This window comes from Lepidochelys kempii, chromosome 6 (assembly GCF_965140285.1).
Source record: "Lepidochelys kempii isolate rLepKem1 chromosome 6, rLepKem1.hap1, whole genome shotgun sequence".
Taxonomy (NCBI): domain Eukaryota; kingdom Metazoa; phylum Chordata; order Testudines; family Cheloniidae; genus Lepidochelys; species Lepidochelys kempii.
This window is the reverse complement of record NC_136385.1, coordinates 128249090-128266307: the sequence shown is the minus strand read 5'-3', so window position 1 is coordinate 128266307 and position 17218 is coordinate 128249090. Positions and strand designations below refer to the sequence as shown.

Genomic DNA, 17218 nt, shown 5'->3' with positions numbered 1-17218 from the left:
ACCAGACAGACACCAGAAAGGAGAATGTTTACTGTCCTCTGTACACACCGCTCCTGCTTTGTGCAGATGGCTGCTAGAAGGGAAGCGCTGAGAGCTCTCGGGGGCACGCACATAAACACAGCGGCGCATGCATGGTACATGCCAGGGTAACTCTCTGCCAAGCCGCGCCCGATTCTGTTTGTTCGGCAAGCGAGCCAGACCGCAGAAAGCCATGAGTTCTGCCCGACCGATCATGCCCGTCACATTATTAATAACTGCTCATGGGTTGGGTAACTGGCCTTACAGGCTACAGATTGAGCCGAGTCAACGTGCTCTGCTCAGTAGAACTGGGGGGTCCGGAGAAGAGACAATAGCAAAACCACTGCGAGTTCTCATAATCTAGTCTAAGCAATCAATAAGAGCCCAGCCGGGACAGGCTAGAGGGAGATTTTATTGGACCCAGCGAAAGTAAAGTTGAGCGCAATCACCTGAGCCTGAGATTATTTTAATCTCTAAACAGGAATTGGATGCTGGGTTTATCACAGGAGCTAGAGTGAATATAGTCCCGGACAGCAAAGCCCTCTAGACTCTCCATCAACCACAAACAGGCAAGTTGCCCTCCCCTTTAGCTCAAACCCAGACCCGGAGCATCCACCTTGGTGAGGGTGGGAGAGAGAATTTCAGCCTGATGCTCACTCCACATCAGACTGGCTGGCAAGCCAGGCCAGACTGGGTTATTATTTCTTCTCATCTAAACAGTGTGGCTGCAGGCCAAGTTCATCTCACGCCTGGGCACCTATCCCCTAAAGGGGGACACACAAAATAATACAGACAGGCGGCCGGAAAGGTGGGCTTTGCAGGGTGGCTGATGGACACCTGTCTGGTAGGAAGCCAGCAGCCACTTCTTGAGCCACCCACAAGTTGATTTCATTGCTAATCACAAGCAATCATGGAGGTGGACATGGAAGGCGACTACTGCTGCCCCAAGTGAAAGCTGCAGGCTCTGGGCCTGGGGGCTATTTGCAGCATTAGGATTTCAGGTCTCTCAAGCCCTTCTCTCCGCTTCAGTTTGCTCCTGTCAAGCAGGCGAGCGATTACTCTGAATGCTCAGGCTGAGCGACATTATCTCCTTGGTGAGCAGCTCTGTGCAGCACCACTCCCAGGCTCTTTGGGCAATTCTTTCGGACAGCATTGCTAAGCCACAGTAACCGAGAGGGTCAAGTGCACTGTGCAGGGCAGCCTTCACGTCGCCCCGACAGTTATTAATGAGACCCTCCCGAGAGCATTCTGGGGCGGTAAGTGACTCCCACGAACTTTCCTTTCTAAGACAGAAAATATCATATTGCCTCTATATAAATCAATGGTACGCCCACATCTTGAATACTGCGTGCAGATGTGGCCGTCCCATCTCAAAAAAGGTATATTGGAATTGGAAAAGGTTCAGAAAAGGGCAACAAAAATTATTAGGGGTATGGAACGGCTTCTGTATGAGGAGAGATTAATAAGACTGGGACTTTTCAGCTTGGAAAAGAGACAACTAAGGGGGGATATGAGACAACTAAGGGAGGTCTATAAATTCATGACTGGTGTAGAGAAAGTAAATAAGGAAGTGTTATTTACTCCTTCTCATAACACAAGAACAAGGGGCCACCAACTGAAATTAATAGGTAGCAGGTTTAAAACAAACACAAGAAAGTATTTTTTTCATGCAACGCACGGTCAACCTCTGGAACCTGATGATGACCTGTTCTGTTCATTCCCTTTGGGGCACCTGCCATTGGCCACTGTCAGAGGACAGGGTACTGGGTTTGACGGACCTTTGGTCTGACCCAGTATGGCCGTTCTTATGTTCTCCCTCGCTCTCCCCCAAGCCCCACCACAGCCCAGAGGTCGACTACTCACCCCCGCGGGTACTTGTCCAGCTCATGGAGAACTGTGTGGTCACAGTATTCAAAGACCAAGTGGAGCTTCCGTTTCCTCCTGAAGACTTCCAGCAGGTTGACCAGGTTGGAGTGCTTCAGTTGCTGTGAACACACAAGGGAGCGGTCTACTTAGTAACGCAGCCTAGACGGCTCACCGCCCCATCCCGCAGCTTGGAACAGAAAAGCGGGGTGCGGGGCAGGGGGGGAATGAAAGTTTTCATGGGATGAAAGTTCTGGTTCTTTGGGGCAAAGAACACGTCTTACACAAAACACCTTGAATCAGCCAGCTTGTACAATAGTGGGACCAAGCGGCCACAACCAGGGCTGGAAGAGGCTAGTGGTTAGTTATTTCTGGAGACAGCTGGGGCCACAGATAAACTGGACTTAAACAGCCACCTACTAGAGAAGATGTTGGTATGCAAAAAATAATTTCTATGCATCACAGGTATTTCTGCATCACCCTTCACATAGTATCTAGCCTCTGATTGTACCACAGTGAAAGAAGAGAGTCTCCTTAGATAATGGCTTGGAAATACACAAAGTAAGACCTTAGAGCTGCTGAAAAACCTTTCATATAAATGTTAGAAGCTTTTTGGGACTAAGACATTGAGAATCTCCACCAATGACAGTGAAACCTCCCGCTCCTTTCTTTGCTAATTCACTGTCTCAACTTTTGAGGGGATCATTTGGAAACGATTTTTTGTTTTTGTTTTGCATGGTATTAGGGGCTTCCTTATCAAAGGACTTCAGACCAAGATTCTTAATGTGCGTATTAAGATGTGGCACATCTGGATCTTTTAGGCCGTCTGTTGCAATATGAAATTGTTATTCCACTTCCTGGTATCGTCAACATTTGATTTGTATTTTGGTTGTTTTTTTAAGGAAGGTGCATGGACGAGTAAGTGGTAAAGGAATAGAAAACAGAGCTGGACTCCGATCCAGCAGCACACTTAGGCACATGGGTAATTTTAATCAGATGAGTAGTCCCATTACTCGCATGCTTACAAAGACAGGCATCCTTAAATTTTGTGCTGGATTGAGTTTTAGAATAAACAATGAATTTTCAACATAGGAAACTGACAACAAGGCATCTCCAAGGTTCTGTACTAGGCCACCTTTTAATACGTGAACAAACTATTCAGAAAAGGGAACGAGCAGCAAGACAGTGGAGAAAAATTATTTAAATTAGCCAGCATTGGAGAAGACTGTAAGGAGGGTCTTGGCTGACAAGACAAATCAGTTGCGGATTAAATAGAGAAGTGCAAGGTAAATATGAGTGTGAATAGTTCTTTCCAGCGTGATGGATTCTATATAACCATGCAGGTTAAAAGCCGCACTGTGGACAGCTCAGTAAAAACATCTGCTCTAAGCACAACAGCACTAGAAGAGATGCTAGATTATGTTAAGAAAGGATACAGAATGATACTGATACCACCACTAGATAGGTCAATGACTTGCTCTCACCTTGAATACTATGGTGAGTTTGCTCATCTCCTCTCACAAAGGATGTAGCCTTGTTAGAAAAGGACCACAGCCAAAGGGCAGGAAAAGCGATGCAAGGCAGGAAAAGAGAGAGGGGTGTGTGTGTGTGTATGTAGAGGTTGAGAAGATCGGGGCTGTTTAGGTTACAGGCAGGGGTGGAGGGAGACAAGGTAGAAGTATCCGAGATAATGAGCGATGTAGCAAAGCTCCTATTCACCTGCATCAGGGGTTCTCAAATTTCATTGCACCGCGACCCCCTTCTGACAACAAAAATTACTACACAAGCCCAGGACGGGGGGACCGAAGCCTGAGCCCACCCAAGCCCTGCTGCCGCAGCTCAGGGGTCCAAAACCAAAGCCTAAGCTGAACCACCCCGGGCGTGGAGGGGGGGCCAAAGTCAAAGCCCTGGCGGAGGGTCTGGGACCTGAGCCCTGGTGCCCAGGGCGGCTTCAGCCCCAGGCGGTGGGGCTTGGGCTTCGGCCTTGGGCTCCAGCAAGTCTAACACCAGCCCTGGCGACCCACTTTGGGGTCCCAACCCACAGTTTGAGAACCTCCGACCTACATCATAATACACGAGTCAGGGGCCACCCAAATGAATTACAGAGGTGACAGATGAAACTCAGGAGCTTGGATGAGACCTTCCGGTTTTAACCATCCCCACGCAAATATACGTCCTTTATCAAAACACAGGTATTCACCCACCGCCCCCCCCCCATATTTAGTTCTATTTCTGTCCCTGGGGCAGAAGATGGAATCTGGCTGGCTGAAAGCAAGAGAACTGAAAACATCCCCTGCCCGGCAGGCTGTGAGTTCTTAAGGAGAAGAGCAGACGTGAGCTCCAGCCTATTCAAATCAGTACTGTCTGTGTGCTCCACAGACAAGACATAGCGTAGCAGAGGGCAGCAGTAGGTACCATTCATCTTTCAGGCCTTGAAACAGCTTCACTTACACCATACAGACCGTTACCCTTCAAGAGCCACAAACCGGGTCCCCACCCTGCCCGATGCAGATGGCAGCGCACGATGCTGAAATGCAATTGGTTCTGCCCATCAGAGCACAGGGCAGTTACTAATGGACACACAGCTGACTCCGGTTATGCAAAACTGCTGCACTCTGAATGGCTGTGGAAAGCCAATTTGCCTAACGATTACCCTGTGAAGTTGCAAGTCTCTCTCACTGGTCCCTCTGCTGTGACTGGGGCCCCTGTAACACAGACTCTGGCCACCCTCAGATTATTAGTCCCTCCATGTGAAGTAACACCACCAAAACGTACATGAAAGAGAAAGGGAGGGATGGGGAAAGTGTCACAACGCGGCTGTCAAACCACAGGAAGAACAGGCATGTATATCCCAAGGTAAATCCATCCATTCTCCTTTCCCCAACCTCACACCTTCCCCACTCCACCAGCATCCCTATTCTTGTCTCTAAAATAGCTCCCACATGGACCATGATGCCGCTGGGTGGGTTGTCAGCAGTGGGCACTGATCTCGTTATCTTCGGATCTAGGAGCACGAACCTTTATTGCTAGAGCTGAAAGGCCCAGCTCTGTGAGCAGATGGAGGTTTCTGGGGCTGCTGCAGCCTAGATGGTCCAGCCACCAGAAGGAGCCAGAGAGCCCTGAGTTTACTGGGGTGAGCCTAGATGGCAAGAACTGTGGACCCTCGCTCCCAGCTTGGTTCTGAAACCCACTTTAAACAAAGCCATATTACAGCCCTTCCAACAGCAAGATCCTTGCTGGCCAGTAGGTGGGAAGGGGAATACAGTGGGGAACGGGAATGAAAGGGGCAGGCAGGGTGACTGGAGAGAGCACAGAATGGCCAAACATTGAAAAATATGTATTCACCTTTCAGGAATTTTTCTTCCCAGTCATGTGAATTTTAGCCCGGGCTAAGATTTCAGAGGTACATTACTACCAACAGGAAACACCCTCAAAATAGCTGGGAGGTTTAAATTCAGTCACCCAGCCTCTGGATGTAAGGGTTGCACAGACAGATAACAACCCACGGGATTCCTGGAATAAGTCCAGATCTTGCCCAGCGATTAGAAGTCTTCCCATAAGACTAACTGGCCAGGATTTCTCCCAATCATAGGGTCAGATCATTGAAATGCAGCAGGCTTTAAAAACCCGAGCAGCTTGTATGTGTCAGACTGGCCTGTGCCCACATATCCAATGTCGCAGTAAAACACAGACCCAAGGCGAGACTCTCCCAAATACATATATATATATTTTATAAGTGACAATTGTGTTAACGCAGCACACGCAGGAGAGAACAAACAGGCCATGGTCGCCACTGTTTAGAAAAACTCAAACCTATTCAAAGTTTCAAAGGTGCTTATCCGTACACAGTCCTTAATGCGGAACAGTCACGGTGTGTGTTTGAACTGGAGCTTGAAATAAAAGTTGGGATATTTTTAATATCACGTATCCAGATTTACTTTCCCCATGGAAAGCACCACAAGAACAATGCTCTGAAAGCCGGTGCTGCAGGTATTTGATTACTCTCCTAAGCTCTACAGACTCCACCAGGGAGACCAAGGAGAGGGATGCGTGGTTAAACTCGGCTAGTAAATTACAGCTTATGTGCAGAATTTTAGTAGGCTGCAGCTAAGATCATTAATTTCTAGTTGAACAATACAGCTCTGGGCAAAGAACGTTCAGATCTTTAATGCATCAGTCAGTCCCCAGCCACAATTGTGAACTCAAAGGCCCCATAAATCTGCCATTACCTCTCACAGTGCCTTTGTGCGTTGCTGTAGATGGGGTCTAGCTAAAGAAAGCTGTGTTCAGCTTTTTAGTGCCACCACTGGGTGTTGTCAGGCAGCAGCAGGGAAGACTTCCCCCTCCTAATCCCAACCCACTTAGTACTGTTTGTGGTCACCTGTTGCAGCTACATATACTATATTTAGTAAGTTGGTGGCATGGATGACAGCTTTCGGTTATAGCTACACAATCCTCTACTAACCTGATCGGGAAAAGATCTTATTTTTCCTTCAGTTTCTGAGAAATAGTTGCACTGAATTTTTTTTCTCACTCCCTTTGCAATGCCAGAGCTGAGGTGCCCGGCGGGTGCAGTAATTGTTCTCTAGGGAAAGGAGTAATGTTCATGCACTGCGTTGCTGTGTGGTTCATAAACTGGAACTCTATTCTTCACCTTACGGTGCAGGTTGGACCCTACATCAGGACATTTCTGAACACTGCAGCGGTTTGTAGCCGGCGTTACAGGGCACGAGTTCTAAAGCAGGTGACGTTAGCCACACAAGAGGTGCACTGTCTGGAGCAGAGGTGGGCAAACTAAGGCCTGGGGGCCACATCCAGCCCGCGGGACCATCCTGCCCGGCTCCTGAGCTCCTGGCCCGGGAGGCTGTCCCCCGGTCCCTCCCCTGGGCTAACCCAAGCTCTTTGCAGCGTGGACGCGGCTAGTGCCGTTCGAGCACGGATAGCTCTCCAATGCCAACCCAGGTTTTCCCCTGTGCACCCAGGAAGCGAGAGAACTTGGCTGCCCAATTCACTGGGAAACAACTCAGAGCGGTTCAGCTCACTGCAATGCTATGGACCATATGACGTGCCTGCCCCCAGAAGCCTTAGCCCTCTGGAAGTGTGGCTCCAGCACCAGAGGGCTATTTTGCAATGTGGCCACTCCCACCCAAGCTGGGCTAGCTAACTTGAGTGTAGATAACTTGCTTTATCCCTGCAGTACAGACATCCCCTTGATCACCCTGGGGAAGGCTCGGATTGGTAGGTGACAGGGCACTAGAGAAAACTCCCAAGACAGCGTTGAAGCTAAAGTTCAGCGTTTCTGGGGTTGGTCACTTACCCCAGGTGGGATACACAGGCCCATGGAGGAGTGACGATGAGGACTATCGTTCCTAATAAGGGCCAATTACTACACAACTGGAAGGAAACAGTCAGCAGCAGGCACAGACAGTCGCGTGATGTCAGTCGCAGCCAACCACTTCCACTTTGTTCAGCAGTCGTCATTTCACACGCAAACCCACCTCATTTCAGTGGAGCCCTGGAGAGGTCCATGAGTCAAGATTATTTTCAGTCACAATGTAGCACTAATGAGACATGACTATTAGAATCGCCAACTATAGACGGGTCTTTCGGCCTCCACCCCAGCACCCGCTGCATCACCTCCTCTGCAGAGCAAACGGGGGTTCATCAGTCACCCCAGATCACTGGCAATGGGGGAAATCCAGCCTTCCTGCCAGCTGGGACAAACCTGGCAGCTGCTTGCGGTCGTGGTTTTCCCTTGCCACTTGGCCAGATCAACAAATTAGAAGCGGGTCGGCTCTCGCTGCCATATCGATGTCAGAGCAGGAAACGAGGTGCCAGGCTGGGTGCCAGGCCCTTTGTCTGAGCTCCTAACAGGGCTGCAATTAGGCTCAACCCTCCACCTGCAGCCCAGACGGTCTTAGCAGGGGCCGGAGATGGGGGTGACAAGGGGCCACTGCCCCCCACTTTTGAGAACCTGAACTTGGCAAGGGAGCAACGAGAGAGGGCCCCTCCCCCCGGCCCCAGTCCGGAGCTGGGTGGCCTAATGGCTGGGCACCTTTCCCTGCTGACACGACGGAGGGGCAGCCAGGCCAAATCCGAGCGGCACCACCATCCTGTGCATCAGGTCACGACGCCGTGACGGGGCAGCAAATCTGAGTGAGCGGCCTCGCACCCTGGCGCATGGGGTCACACCACCACTCAAGTTTGGCCTGTTTTGGTTGCTTCCCCAGTTCCAGTTCTGCAGCCCTAGGACGGTCTCCAGGCTGTAGGGAAGGGCTCAGTTCACTGCTGACAGAAGAGATGAGGGGTCGTCTTCTGGTGCCCAGGGTCCTGGCCTGCACTTACAGGTGTTGGGGAGGGGACGGGGAGAGTTCTCTCTTTACCCTTTGGCCTAGGCTCCACTGTTCCCTTGCTGGGAACGGCCATTGAGAAGGAGACGGGATGCAGAGCTAATCCTACCTGAAACGCTGGCATCTCTCTCTGGGAATTCAGATCAGCTTGCGACCTGACCAGTGTGAATTGCCTGAGGAAATCGGTTCTTACTGATGATTTAGAGCTGTCGGCAGTTCTTGGGAGCCGAGTGGCATTTGGGGGCTGGTGGTGGCCCCCGGTGGAACTGGGCTCCTTTGGCAACTGAGCTCACTCATTGAAGGGGATGTGTCAAAGCCAGTTCCCGCACGTCCTAGTCAGCCTTTACCAGGGAATTTGGTGTTTCACTTTCCAAGGGAAGAGCGAACAGGAGACACCTGTAGTTTGTGTAGTCAAGTTCTCAGAGGGTTGGTTGCTCTGCTATTTTCTCTGATCTGATAACAGCACATTCAAAAGGGCGTCACGTTAGACCTCTCCCCCACGTACATACCTCGTTGGTCCTTAGCATACCAAACAAACGCTGCCCAGGAGTGGAGAAACAGGATACACTTGCTCTTAACTCTGACAGAAAAGGCTATGGGCTATGTCAGAGGCTCACAGAGGGGAAACTAAAACAGGAGTTGAGCCATAAAACAAAAAGCAAAAACTTTGTTCAGGACAATTCTTCAGCAATTCCACACAAACAGATCACGAACTAGGGGTCGCCCAATGAAATTAATAGACAGCAGGTTTAAAAGAAACAAAAGGAAGTATTTCTTCACACAACGCACAGTCAACCTGTGGAACTCCTTGCCAGAGGCTGTTGTGAAGGCCAAGACTATAACGGGGTTCAAAAAAAAACTAGATAAATTCATGGAGGATAGGTCCATCTATGTCTATTAGCCAGGGTGGGCAGTGATGGTGTTCCTAGCCTCTGTTTGCCAGAAGCTGGGAATGGGCGGCATGGGATGGATCACTTGATGATTACCTGTTCTATTCATTTCCTCTGGGGCACCTGGCATTGGCCACTGTTGGAAGACAGGATACTGGGATAAATGGACCTTTGGTCTGACCCAGTATGGCCGTTCTTATGTTAGCTATACCTGCTGGCCAAGGCTTAGCTCACCCAAGAGATCTTCTCTTAGCAACTTCAGGCACTTTGGGGAAGTTTTTCACCCCTTTAAACTCTCAGACAATTCTTCTGATGCAGTGGGGAGAGGGCGAGCTGAAGGTTAGAGGCCCCAGCTTCTCCCTCTTTACCTCACCGCTGCCTCAACGAGTCTGAGCAGCCTCCCCCCCGGTCCAATGTGGTTTCCAGTTCCCAGCTGAACTCTTCAAGCAGTTGGCATCTTTTCACTGGAGCCTTAAACTGTCCATCTCTGGGCTGCTTTGGAGATACCCATGCAAACATCGCTCCAGAATTTTCAGTACACCAGCACTCATTCTTATAACAGAGGTCGCAGCAGAGGGCGGCACTTGCCCGTCATCGGCCAAGAATCTTTCACCCAACACAGCAGGGTCCTAGCGCAGCCCAAGGCTGAGGCAGCCTTTCAGCCGGCTGTGGGTTTGAATGAGATACAAGTGGCTTATGCCCAGCCTGCAGGAGGGTCCCTGAACCAAGACAGCCTAGCCCATGAGCATTTTCACAAATTCACTGAGCAGCACGACTGCCACTAGCCAAACGGAGAAAATTTAGGGTCATCCCTGGATTTGTCCTTCAACATGGAAGGCCACATTGTAGCAGTATCCTAGTGGCTCATCCCACCTCCTGATCTCTGGAAAATTGGCACTTTTCGCCAGTGGGGACTGTACTATGGTCATTCCCGTCTTCATCTCCAAAGCTCAACTATCATAATTCACTTCTACTTGGGCTTCCTTTAAGTTAGCCAGCTTCTGCCAGGCTGTCTGTCTGCAACTTGGTACAGGAACACGGGGTCTGGTGCCAGCCTCTCTCCACGAACTGCACCACTTGCCGGAAAGCAAAGTGAGCCAGCTGACAGCTTTTTCTCCCAAAGGATCCAATTCTGCAGGCAGCCTCCACTTCCATTAGTCAGTCAGAGTCGACCTCTCAGCACCTTATAGGATCAGGTCCAAAGTCTTCAGTGACCCTTTTTTCCTATGTCCACCCAAGCCAAATGAAATCAGCAGAGCTGACATAAGAACGGCCCTACTGGGTCAGACCAAGGGTCCATCTAGCCCAGTATCCCGTCTTCCAAAAGTGGCCAATGCCAGGTGCCCCAGAGGGAATGAACAGAACAGGTCATCATCAAATGATCCATCCTGTCGCCCATTCCCAGCTTCTGGCAAACAGAGGCTAGGGACACCATCCATGCCCATCCTGGCTAATAGCCATTGATGGACCTATCCTCCATGGCTATCCTTCTTGCTGTACATGCCACCATTCCGGCCAGGGCAGGGTCTTCTTGACTCCAGGGTCATTCCAGTGGAACTCCCCAGCCCCGAGTAAGTCTAACCAAGTGGACACCGAGCCCAAACTGCTTGGTCAATTCATTGCCGTGCTTTCCCACCCCGCTTTTCACACAGCTCTTCCTTCGAGCATGATTTAAGCTCTACTCAGTTTGTTGGCTTCGCCTGAGTGCAGTACTATTGGGAACACGTGTTGGGCGAGGTTCCCTGGGATCGAGGTTTTCCTACAGACTAAGTCCCACACGCCTGCTATGGGCACTTTCCAAAGCCACCAAACACGATTTCCCAGGCAGCCCTGTTGCTGTGTGAAGACTCAGTAAAGGTTCTGGAGCCTTGAGCACTGCACACAAATCTCTGTGGGATCAGCAGCAGTGGGGCTGGTTGTACATGATGAGATGACGGCTGCCCTGCTGTCTGACCTTTGGCAAGTCCCGACCCCTCTAATCCCTCATCTGTCTTGTCGATTTAGGCTGTAAACTCTTTGGGGCGGGACTGTCCCCGACAATGTATTTTAAAGTGCTTAGCGCAAACAGGTCCTGATCTCCACCAGGGCCTCTGTAACGCAGAATACTAATAATGAATGTGTGTGTTTGCAATCTGCTAGTAGCTCTTTGTCAAAGGCCCGTTCTCCATCTGAAGCGTGCGTCTCCAGAAGCCATACACCTTACAGAGCGGGATTTTTTTGTAAAGCCACGCCCACCTTTTATGGTTTTGTAATATATGCCTTTGAGCGTTTTGTGAATTGAGGCCCCACGCACAGCACTATATCAGCTGGCAACATTAAAATTCATCCTTCTAGAAACAGCAAGTATCGGGTTTCTATTGTCGGGGATACAGTTTATACAAAGACTGACCCTGTTTTCACAGTAGTACCTTTTGTATATTTCAAAGCCATCACTCTCTGCCTACTCTGGCTATCTTTCTGAGCCAGCTACCATAGCTTGTTAGTTACACAAACCTTTGTCCATAAAATATTTACTCTGCAGAACAAATATTTATGGTGGGGGGGAAGGGACGTTTTTCACTGATGAAACATAATCTCATTGGATCCTAGACAAACAGTGTGTTGCCTAAGCCAAGAAATACCTTAATTAATAAGCTAACAAACAATCTGTTACTATTTACAAAGAAAAAGTTTAAAAGATAGTGGAGCAGGTCCCCACTTGTTAAATCAACATCACTCCAAACACAGATATTTTCCACTGAATGCATCCGATGAAGTGGGCTGTAGCTCACGAAAGCTCATGCTCAAATAAATTGGTGAGTCTCTAAGGTGCCACAAGTCCTCCTGTTCTTTTTGCGGGTACAGACTAACACGGCTGCTACTCTGAAACAGATCTTTTGGTGATGACCTGCAGTTTGTTGGGTTCTTTATTATTATGGGCGTGGGGAAGACGCATTTATCATCCATGCTTCTGACAAGCAGCTTCTGTAACTATTACGTTCGTTTGCAAATCTTTCATATTCACATAAAGCTTCGTGCAGTTTGTTAGGAAGAATTATGCATCTAAACAGATAGAACTGCAGTTTCCCAGTTTGTTCCTGGCAGGGCAACAAACCCATATTCTCCATCAAGCCTGACCCTTGCCAATGGTGCTTTTATCCTAAAATGGTTCTGGAGTCACTACCACGACTGTAAACAGGGATCGGATCCTGCTTCAGATGAAACAAATGGGTCTTCTACCATTGACTGTGACGGAAGCAGGAGGAAGCCTCAGCTTCGTTTATCACAACCTCTCTCGCGTCAGGACCCCACACATTTATATGAAAACAGGTCATAAAATACCAGAACGGACCATGGTTTATAACAAGAGCAGCTTCGGGGACATTTTCAAAACTATTGTGTCACACTGAAATCTCATACTTACAGCAACAGAAACGTTGTTTGGTTCCCAACAAGCAAATTAAGATAATGGAAAAGAACAGTGATAGCGGATAATGGTCTCTTACTGCTCCATAAATGCCAAGCAGAAAGTGGAGTCTGGGAAAAATGCCAGGTAGAAACCAGAGACTGGGGGAAATGCTAATACTGGGGAAGAAATCTCTAAACATTGATCTTTAAATAAAGAAATTTTTTAAAAAGACCCTTCAGAAAATATTTCCGTGTTTTGTGTCGGCTTTTTGTGCTAAAACATCCTAAATTCTTGACTTTCAGCTTATATAAAGGACAACGTTCCAGAATGTCGATTTTCAGCCTTAGCAGTCTGAATAGGAGGCGAGTTTTTGGGCCCGTGGTGCCTGGGCTCCACCAATATTTAAGAAGGTAGACCCGGCTCCACCAATGGGCTTACCGCGCTTTGGGGGCCCCCGCGTTTCAGTGGGACGCGGGATCCAGGGCGGCCTGGGGGAGTTAGCGGGGGGGCCTGGAGCCAGCAGCAGCGAGCGACCTGGCCCAGCCCACCCCACTCCACTCCGCTGGCTCCCAGCATCACTCTGGGGAGGGGGCGGAAGCCAGGAAGAGGCGGGGTGGGAGCAGGGGCTTGGGGGAAGGGTTGGGATGGGGGCGGGGCGGAGCGGGCTGAGGCCGGGTTGCTCAGCGTTGCTGGTGCCAGGCCCCCTGCTAGCCCCCAAGGCCACTCTGGACTCCGTGTCCCCCTGAAGCGTGGGGCCCGGGGTGGTTGGCCCGGTCTGCCCTATAGATGGGTCGGCTCTGCTTGGACCCATTCTGGGCACCACCAAAAATTATATAAACCTGGCGCCCATGAGAATAGGAACGGGTTTGGTTGTCTGGGAGTTTCCCTTGTGGTTTTTGGTTTTTAATGTGTGCCAAATTTAAGTGCACTAACGAGCACCGTTTCTGATGATTCCTTACACTGTTTTAAAGTATTTATTGTATTTTATTGTGAAACGTACAGAGATAAATAAACCTTATTAATTTACATACACTGATTTAACACGTGCACACGGGTAGCCCAGAGCAGGATCGACAGAGCAACGAGTTTCTCACCCAGGAGACCTGAGGAGCAGAAGCTACAAGGCCTCTTCTCACTCCCTCACTGGGTGTCTCCAAATGAAGAGCCCAACACCACCAGCCCTTACGCAAACAGGCAATTTCAAACACGAGCTGAAGCTGAATGTTACTCAGATGGGCAGGTCTGCAGGGTCAAGGCCCAAGACAGCAGTACGTCCACAACTGAAGTGGTGGACGGGGGGCCTGGTCTGCACATGCTCCACAACCCAGCTTTGCCACCTGCCATGATCATTGCTCCTCTAGGGAGAGACAACCTGGGTGGGGAAAAGAAGCCTGCTGCCGACCAGCCTGTGCAACTCTGGTGGGCTTGTAGCGAGGTATCTTGTGCACACGCTCAGGGCCGAAAGTCTGGCTTCCCTGCCAACGAGGCCACTCGCAGAATAAGGTCCTACTCCAGACGAGTAAGCACAGCTCCATCTGGCCTCGGAGCTAGATTTGAGAAAGCAGTGACGTTCTTGCAATGCCCAGTGCATTGACATAGCGAATCTGTTCCTCTCTGGGCCAGGCTGGTTGTGAGAACAAGGTCAATTTACATTTTAAGCGAGACGTGTATTCGCGCTGGATTGAGACGACACATTCTCCCCATCACACGCGAATTTCAAGTTCCGTCAGCAAGACTGTGCGTTTCCCTACTGCACACAATCGCTCGTAAGGATGACCCAGCGGCATGGGTATACAATCGCATCCATCAAATGGCTATTTAGCAAATCTTACTACCAAAGGTACTCTCTGAAATCAACCACACAACCTCCATGTAACTATCTCAGCAGGGGCTTTGTTGGCTACTCCCGTCGATTTACCCTCTGTAAAGACTGCTTAGGAAAAACGAATGTTTGGAACATTAAGCTATTGTATATTCAAGAGTAATGTAATCATCATCTAAAGCCACAGGATTATATACATCCCCCCCCCCAATAAAAACTCCTGATAAAGGAAGAGATTGTTGTTGATCTCTTTTCTTTCTGAACTTTTCTCCCCAGAATTCAAATCAGCTCTGTTGGGATATTTATACAGAACAATTATAATCCCCCCCCAAAACCAGCAGAAGTGGAAACAGCTGCTAGATCTTCAAAATCAGGAAGGCTAGCATTTTCAAAGAGCAGAGGGGAATTGGCCCCTCAAATCCCACTGAAAGCCAAGGTTTCAGAGTAACAGCCGTGTTAGTCTGTATTCGCAAAAAGAACAGGAGGACTTGTGGCACCTTAGAGACTAACCAATTTATTTGAGCATGAGCTTTCGTGAGCTACAGCTCACTGCATCGGATGCATACCGTGGAAACTGCAGCAGACTTTATATACACACAGAGAATATGAAACAACACCTCCTCCCACCCCACTGTCCTGCTGGTAATAGCTTATCTAAAGTGATCAGCAAGTTGGGCCATTTCCAGCACAAATCCAGGTTTTCTGAAAGCCAAGGGGGTTCCTTAGGATGCTTTGGGAAATACCAGGCTAAATACAGGTTTCAGAGGAGCAGCCGTGTTAGTCTGTATCCGCAAAAAGCAAAGGAGGACTTGTGGCACCTTAGAGACTCACCAATTTATTTGGGCATAAGCTTTCCTGAGCTACAGCTCGCTTAAATTAGAGACACCTGATATTTGTATCTGGGTTAGGGAGGTTTGGGGAAATTACCCCCGCAAGATGTTATTTGGCTCAGAATAAGCAAAACCTTGGAGAGTTGAAACCCCAGCCAGGCTACCCGCCGTCACAAGGTGGCAAGGTCAAGTCCTAGAGGGCTAACAGCCAGCCAGGCAATTACCTTTAACATCCGGATCTCTCGAAGGGCGATTTTCTTTATAACCGGATCCTCCTCCGATTCTAGGAACTTCTTAATCGCCACGATCTGGCCGGTGTCTCGGTTCCGGCATTTGAACACCACCCCGTAGGAGCCTTCTCCGATCTTGCCGAGCTTCTCGTACTTCTCCATGGCCCGCGGAGAACCTTCTCCAAGGGCGGCTCTCAACTCGGGCCGAGCCGGGACCTTGCGCGGCACCTGACCAAATGGCCCGGGCGCCCCGGGGCCGGGAGAGCCGCCCCAGCGCCGCCAGCCCCGCGGCCCCGGCCCCGGCCCCGGCCCCGCGGGAGCTAACGCCCGAGCCGCACGCCGGGGCAGGGAAGCGGCCGGTCGCCCCGGTCTCCCTGCAGCCCCTGGCCCCGCAGCTCTCCCCCGGTTCGCGTCCTGCCCTTGCTCGCCGGCCGCGCTTGGAAATTAAAATGTAACCCCCCGCTTGCCGGCGGCGCGGGGTGCCGGGGGAGGCGCGGCCGCGCGGGGAGGAGCCGACGCTGGATACTCCAGTGCCCGGCCGCCGGCTCCAAGGGCCGGGTCCTGCCCCTGCCCCGCAGCTCCAGCCCTGCGGGGAGAACCTGGCGCCGGGCAGAGGCTGGGACCCCCGGGGCAGGAGCGTTTCGCTCCCCGCTGGCCGAAGGTGGCAAGGCGGGTGGGGCTCGGAGCCCCCGCACCAGGAGGCTGCTAAACTCTTGGCTTCAGTGGCATCATGCAGCCAGGAGTTCCGCGGACGAACGGTGCAGGGGGAGGAAGCACTGTATTTCCTTTCATCGTTTTAAAAACTCGCCCCCCTTTTATTGCCATGAAAACTCCGGTGTTCTGGGTGCCGGAGAGAGAACAGACGTCCCTGCCCTGCCCACGCTGGCCCCCAGGTGCGGAGGCCGGCCCCAGCCCCTCCAGAGGCCCTGCTCTGCAAAGACAAGACCCAGCCCCCTGCACCCTCAGCAGCTGCGACTGTGCCCGCTGTGGATCCTCTCCGGCCAATGGAAATAGCTCACCCCGCACACTAGACCTTCAGGGGATGTCTACACAGCATTTTGGAGCAAGCCCCCCCCCCACCCCAGTTTACAGACTTGGGTTAAAGCTCTCAAACTAGTCGTGTAGACAGGGCTCTGAACCTGCAGCTGGGCCTCTAAAGCCTAGGGAGGGGGAGGGAGGATTCAACTTCAAAGTGCTGCCCGCCCAGCTATTTCCAGAGTGTCACCCCCCGGGGCTAGGTCTAGGGCTGCAGGCTGGCTCTGCGAGCCTGGGGAGAGGTACCCCTAGAGACTCATGTTCAAAAAGCAGCAGCTCCTATATGCCCCGGGGTTGGGGTAGGTGGCGCAGCATATTAGCATGACAAGTGGCTCCAGGCACAGGGCGCTCCCCCTCTCCTTACACCCACACTGGCCTACATCTCCAGCCAAGCGGCCTCCACGGCCCCTGCCTTCAGGCAAGAAAGCGGGGCCCACCTCCTGCCTTCCCTAAAGTCAGTTATCAATTTACCTCCCACTGTTCCAAACCAACCTCGAACAGGGCTTCTAGGTATCAAATGAAGTGCATGGGGCCAGGAGGCTGAAAAGGAAGAAAATTACACTATAAATGCAGTGTTGTTGTAGCTTTGTTGGTCTCAGGATGTCAGAGACACAAGGTGGGTGAGATAATATGGTGCGACAAGATTTGGAACGTACCCAGAGCTCTTCTTCAGAGCTCAAGAGCAGCTCTGCATAAGCTGGAAAGCTTGTCTCTCCCCAGCAGAAGCTGGTCCAATAAAAGATATTACCTTACCCACCCTTCTCAAACATAAACGAACATGCAGGAAAGTCT

General features: G+C 50.7%; 1 protein-coding gene across 2 annotated transcripts in view; it reads right to left on the bottom strand.

The window, feature by feature from the left end:
- The window catches only part of CDKL1 (cyclin dependent kinase like 1), a 34011-nt gene extending 18066 nt beyond the window's left edge, over positions 1–15945 (bottom strand). For both annotated transcript variants that reach the window (XM_073350202.2, XM_073350203.2), the window contains exons 1-2: positions 15386–15945; positions 1882–2003 (exon numbers count right to left, since the gene is read on the bottom strand). In XM_073350202.2, the coding sequence (XP_073206303.1) occupies positions 1882–2003; positions 15386–15553 (290 nt within the window). In that variant the 5' untranslated portion in view covers positions 15554–15945. The remainder of the gene's footprint in view (positions 1–1881; positions 2004–15385) is intronic.
- Between the last annotated feature and the right edge of the window lie 1273 nt (positions 15946–17218).